This window comes from Atta colombica, unplaced genomic scaffold (genome assembly GCF_001594045.1).
Source record: "Atta colombica isolate Treedump-2 unplaced genomic scaffold, Acol1.0 scaffold113, whole genome shotgun sequence".
NCBI lineage: Eukaryota > Metazoa > Arthropoda > Insecta > Hymenoptera > Formicidae > Atta > Atta colombica.
The window spans coordinates 109,714-116,857 of NW_017259199.1; the positions used below are offsets into that span (position 1 = coordinate 109,714).

Here is a 7,144-nt window from a genome sequence, read left to right on the forward strand (position 1 = left end):
GAATTGTTTAGTAATGTATGACAAATCACCATGGAAGGTCATAGTGTTGAGCAACGTGTGCCAATCATAAAATTTTATTATCAAAATCAGTGCTCCGTTCGAGAAACGTTCCGCGCATTACGTGATTTTTATCCTCGCCACGATCGTCTTGCCGAGCTACCAAACGATTATTCGACGTTTGGTGGCCAAATTCGAGTCAACCGGTTCGATAAATAATCAGCCAACACCAGTACATTGCCGAAACGCAAAATCTGCTGAAAACATCGCTGCGTGAGAGTATATGGGAAAACCCGAGGCGATCAATTTCTCGTCGTTCTCAAGAACTTGGCCTTTCTGCGACTTCAACTTGGCGAATTTTGCGTCGGGACTTGGGTCTACACCCTTATAAAATTCAACTGACCCAAGAACTTAAGGTAAACGACCATAGACAACGCCATGTTCGCTGATTGGGTTCTGGAGCAGTTGGAAGTTAATCCAAATTTCGCCAAACAAATCATCTTTAGTGATGAGGCCCATATTTGGATGAATGGAATAAGCAAAATTGTCGAATTTGGGACGACCAATCCACGCGAGATACACCAGCTCCAAATGCATCCCGAGAAAGTCACTGTTTGATGCGGATTTTGACACTGTTTTCTGGCGGAATCATCGGTCCTTCTTCCAAAACGAAGCGGGCGTTGCCATAACCGTCAACGGCAAGCGCTACAGATCGATGATAAGCAACTTCTTGTGGCCTAAAATGGATGATATGGATACCGATAACATGTGGTTCCAATAGGATGGCGCTACGTGCCACACACCGCATGCCACGATGGACATTCTGCACGAGCGATTTGAGGGCATGGTTATCTCGCGCGGCGGCGACGTGAACTGGCCACCGAGATCGTACGATTTAATGCCTTTAGACTTCTTCCTTTGGGGCTATCTTAAATTGCAGGTCTATACAAATAAACCGCAAACAATTGATGCTCTCAAAGTCAACATAACAAACGCCAATTCAGCAAATTCAGCTAGATTTATGCGAGAAAGTCATCGAAAATTGGACCGCCCGAATACGTGTCATCAAGCAAAGCCGTGGCGGACATTTGAGCGATGTTACATTCCATACTTAATGCCATAAAATATTCTTTCAAATAAAAAAAAAAATTAAGTGGATATCTCATAACTTGTTTTATTTACATTTAAAAATCGATTAAATCCTTATTGAAAGACCCTATATATCTTATACAAATACCCTGAATTATTTCACATTAGCACTTATTTTTAATTTCTCATTCTGTTGAACATTAGCAAAATTAATAATAGTAAAAATAATAGTAAAAAAGTTTTTATAAATCAAACTTTATAAAATCAATCAACAATGTTTAATAGAAATTGATTTATACTCATATCTTTCCTTAAGGAATGAGGATTTCTTGTTCCTTATTCATGTTCCATAAACCTTCCTTGAACAAACAAGGATCTTATTAGCTTCCTTTTCTCAAGGGAGATTCTCAAGGGAATTTCCTTAAAGAGAAGCCTTCATAGCTAATCAAATTTAATTCGTTACTAGTCCTTTTATTTTCGATAGCTTTAATTTAGATCTATCGCATCGATAATTATTTTCGATAGCTTTTTTTCGGAAATAAGCTGCGCCAAAAAAATTTTCTCTTTCGTATAATAAGCATTATGGCGAATTCGATTGGAAGCACTGATGCATATTAAAGCCGTTGTACACTGATTTGAGTATAAAAATAAATCCAAATATTTCGAATTATGAAATACATATTTATTTGTTAAATAATAATATAATAAAATATATTGAGTATTTCACGATTTAAGCATTTCTATGTTTATTTATAAACATGTATTTATGCTTTTTATTTAACTATAAACATATATTTATCAGCTTTTATTCCGTCTTATTGGAATAACGTGAACGACCTAATTATGGCTGCTCCATCTAATTTGGTGTCATTTATTCATAAGACTTTTAATAACATACATTATAATTCACTATAGAATATGAAGAGAATCACAGAATAAGTTTTCTTGACTTTTTATTGATAGTAGAGAATGATATAATAATTCTGGACTGATTTCAAAAAAAGACTTATCCGCAAGTACCTATCTTATTTGTCTAACCATTCACGATGTCATAAAGTGGTTATCATATACAATCATTAATAGATAAATTTTACTTCCACAACTAAAATTAAAATATTCTATCAGAAAAATTTGGAAATAGTTGTGGAAGTACTTCTAAATAACGGATAACCGTTAGAAATGATATTTAAACAGATTAACTCGAGGGTCAAAAAATTTCTCTCATCAAGAGTTAGGAATTTGCAAAGCAATGAAAATACTAATATGAAAAAATTCTTTGTGCTTCCATTTATCCACGGTTAAACAATTCGCCACAACTATGATTAATAAAGCAGTCTATGATGTGGATTACAGATGCATTAATAAATTAAAGAAATTTATAAAAGTACATAAAGACAAGAAAGAATTTTTTGACAATAATAACATAGTGTATAAGATTTTATGTAATGATTGCGATGCTTCTTAGTCTGTAGGATAGACTAAGAGAAGACTCAACACGAGAATAAATGAACATATTAATAATAAGAAAATAGATTAATCTAGACATTCTGTAACAGAATATCCGTTATTATAACTATAGCTTTGGAAGAATATAAAAATATTAGATTCAGAATCGAATTATAATAAAAGAGACTTATTTCGGAAACATTATATATTAAAGAGCAATTAAAATTTAAGTACAAATTTAAAGAAGGATACAGAATCTCTCGATGACCTGCATGTTTATCTGTTGAGTACCTTTAATAATAAAAATGTTAGTGAGTAATATGTTTCTCTCTGTTCGTCCGACACCGTCGTATATAAGCAGCAGCATTTGCGATTTATTATCTGTCCAGTGAAGATCGTTCACATCATTATTAAGAGAATTCGATATTACATGTGCAAAGATATTAAGTTAAGGAAGGATTATGGGGAATAGGACCTTATATTTTGTCTGCTCATCATTGTAAGTGATTGCATTATTGGGACAATTACAATCCTTCAATGTTTTTTACATTCTTTTTTAATAAGTGACTGTGTATTACGATATAACAATATATTATTATTTTACACTTTTAAATTTCATTATGTTATATGATTTTGTTTAACTTCAAAAAATTATTATACTCATTTTACATAAATCTGCGACATTATGGTTTTTAATTTTTGTTTAACTTCACAAATTATTATAAAAATTAATACAATGTGTATAACTCTGTGACACTTATTAATAATAGTTATAATTCTTATTAGCCATTTATTCGTTCTGCACCACGTGGATGTTACATATATTTTTCGAATATATTATAGTACAATCTTATACAACTGGAAATAATGTTACCACTAAATTATTGAATGGACTTTCTTTTCTGAACACATTAATTATTCTTTCTCGCTATTAACCGAAGAATTGGTTTGGATCTACAATTTAAGTAATTTTTTATAATTTGTTTCATAAGTTTTTATAATTTGATTCAGTATATGGTTAAATTTGTAACATATATTGTGATTGTGAACAAGATGATCCGATATATATATTTTTTATACCGTTATCGAAATTAATTTCTAAGTTTTTAATATGTTCATATAAATTATTGTTAAGGATTTTTATTTCATTTATAACGGCTGATGAAGACTTAGTATGGTCGAAACATTCATTGAAATGATAATAAAAGAATAATAAAGGTTTACTGTTTTACACCTTTCAAAGTTCATTTAGTGAAATGATCTGGTAGAAACTCCTTATTTTATTGTTTAAAATTTATACGAGCGAATTATCTAATATATTTTTTATTGTAATTATATTTATGTTATTTTGTATATGTATGACAGTTTTAATGTGCATCAGTGTGCACTGAGTGTGCACTGAATGTGTCCAATCAAATTTACTATTAATTTTATTTTTGTCCATTATTGTTGCAAAATGCTTAATCACGACTTTATTTAATCAACAATACCTTTATAACCTTTATTCGTAATTCACGATATTAGATTTGCATATATATTATGACATGCTGCCTTCAATAGGTTACTAAAATCCTTAAAATATTCCTTCTTTCAAGAAGGAAAACTTGAAACCTTTATGAAACAAGGAAGCCTTAAAGAATTGAGAAATCCTTCATGAAGGCTTCCTCCATCCTTAAAATAAGGAAGAATTATGAATATGAGTGTTAAAAACTTAAGGAGTCGTTATTGAATACATATAACTTAACAAAATTTTTCAATTTTATGCAATCGCTTAACCTTTTTTGTTATTACTTTCTGGAAAAATGCATTCTGTACAGATATTCTTAAAAAATATCAAATATTTATACTTGCAAATATCCAACAAGTAATTGTCAATGATTTACCAGTATAACCATGTAGAAAAAAAACTGTATTAGATTTTATTAATTGTATCTGTATTAAGCCTATGTCCAGCTGATAGATATCATACACATAATACAATGTCCTATTTTACAACAAATGGTTTAATACTTATATGAAATAGTAATTTTCTATTAAATTAATTTCAGTGATGCATGTACATATACATGATAGTGTCTAGAAAAGTTTCTGACCAGTGACATTTTGTACTCTAATTTCTAAAAAAAAAAAGCTTAATAAAATTTTAATCATTATTGAATGTTAGTACAAGATATGAATGAAATCTTTTACTAGCATCTGATTGAAATTCAATCAATGATTAAAATTTTAACAGACCTTTTTTTTATAAATTAAAGTATAGAATGTATTACAGACTTAGAATAGAGAATTAGAGTACACATTGGCCGGAAACTTTTACACGCCAATGTATATACTTAATTAATCATCTTGATATATGCCATATGATATATGCTAGTACACTATTCTTTAAATACATGTTGAAATTAAAATGATTTAATAGAAAATTATCAGTTGGTACGAATATTAAATGATCCATGTAAACTAGAGCAATAATTGCAGAAAAAAGAAACATTGAATTTATTTAAACTAATATATTTACAATTTAATGTCTGTTTGATTTTTATCATCATTATTAATAAATTTTGCTATATTTTGTGAGTATTTTACAATATTGCATATCGCAAAACCTGCATTAATGATTTTCATTTACAAAACTTGTAATGCATAATGCAACATCTTTGACAAACTAGCTATAAGTTTACATATATAAGACAAATATAAGTTATTTTTTGCAGATATTTATATTAGATTATTTAGAGATCTTTCCAGCAGAGGCACAAATTGACACAAGAGTCATTCCGTCTTTGTTTCTTACTAATTATTGAACAGAATAATTCTTGTGTCAATTTGTGTTTCTTGTTGAAAAGCTCCCATAGTTTCAAAAGCCTTTTTGTCTTTTGTAATTAATGGCCCTGGTCCTCGTTGACGAGGTAAACTTGGCCATAGTTTCAGAAGCATTATGTATTAATTGTAGGATACATTAATTATATACTAACTTGTAAGAATAATTCGTAGAGAATATCCTCAGTGACTTTCTCACTTAAATTCCCACAATAAAGTGTACGTGCATCTTCGTCCATTCTTAGCAAAATTATTTTCTATTTTTTTATATTTGTGAAAAATCTCATTATAAGAGAGTCAGTATCGTTAAACTAAGGCACTATCATGGAATAAAAAGAAAGAGATCAAACTCGAAGATGAAACATGGAGTGCATTCAGTACTACACCCATAATAATATCTTGATAGAGTGACCCCGACTATAAGCTGAGTCGATACGACCAGAATCGGAAGGGGCCGCCGGAGGCGGCGAGACTCGAGAGCAATGTTGCCAGCGGGGACGCGTTTTAATGCGCATGCGTCGCAAAACAGTCTTGTTTATACGTAGCGTAATGTAGCGATTCCCTTGGCGGGCTCCGGCCATGTAAGGTTAGGTAAGGTAAGTATTTATTATTATGTTATATTTATTTATATATTTTATTTATATATTTTTTAAATATAATTTAAAACGGATAACGGAAAAGAAGCAATTAAAAAAGAAAGACTATTTTTGTTATGAAGATAATTTTAAAAGATGATTGGCTCCTCATCCTCCAGCTACCAATTCTCCAGATAGCAATAAAGCTATGTGCATTTCATGTGATATTATTAGATGCTGCAAAGCTAATTTAATGACATACACAGATGGTCAAATGTGAATAAATTAACTGATAAAAATCAAAGAAAATAGTATCTCAATGAAAATAGTATTTCTCACATCGATCAAGTTAAACGCGCGGAGATAAAATTAGCTTTTTTTGCAGAACATAATGTTGCTTTTACCACAGATCATTTAACTTCGTTATTAAAAAATATTTTCATAGATTCTCGAATTGCACAAGACTTTTCACTGGCTCGAACTAAATGTAGCAAAATTGTTAAAGAAGTTATCGCGAAACGTGAAATCGAAAAACTTGTAGAAAATTTACAGTCGATTTTCTATTTTAATTGATGAAATACTGACATCGCGGATACAAAAATTATGTGCGTTGTACAATTTTTATCAAATAAATAATTAAAAACGCAATTATTAGAACTAATATCTTTAGATGCTACAGATTGTTCGGCAAGTAAACTTTTTCAAAATTTCAAAGATTTATTAGAAAAAAAAAATATATCTTATCTAAAAAATATAATCGGAATGGCAAGTGATAGCGCATCAGTAATGATTGGCCGTAAAAATTTCTTTTTTTCTCATTTACAATCAGAAATATAATATTATTAAATTGTATAATATTATTAAATTGCATTTGCCATTCAGCCGATCGTAGCTAGTAAAGCTTGTGAAAAATTACCGAAATCATGCGAAAAATTAATTAGAAGTATTGCCACTTATGTTTCGGGCAGTGCAAAGAGATGTGCAATTTTAAAAGAATTTCAAGATTTCTTTGAAATAGAAAGAAAATTCTTAAATTATCGAATAGAAGATGGCTGGTTTTACATAAGTAATTAGAATTCTAGAATAGACAATTGAGATGTGTTAACAAATTTCTTTATTTTAACAGTACATGAAAATAAGAAAACAAATAAGTTAAAATCTGCGGAAATTATTTTATCAGAAAATTAAAAATAATATTTAAAAAATAAAATAAAATA

At 29.8% G+C, this 7,144-nt stretch overlaps 1 protein-coding gene across 1 annotated transcript in view; it reads right to left on the reverse strand.

The window, feature by feature from the left end:
* Nucleotides 1–5,778, reverse strand: part of LOC108694090 (RNA-binding protein 7-like) — a 34,821-nt gene extending 29,043 nt beyond the window's left edge. Inside the window, exon 1 of the mRNA XM_018203381.1 lies at nucleotides 5,508–5,778. Coding sequence (XP_018058870.1) covers nucleotides 5,508–5,591 — 84 coding nt within the window. The 5' untranslated portion in view covers nucleotides 5,592–5,778. The remainder of the gene's footprint in view (nucleotides 1–5,507) is intronic.
* Between the last annotated feature and the right edge of the window lie 1,366 nt (nucleotides 5,779–7,144).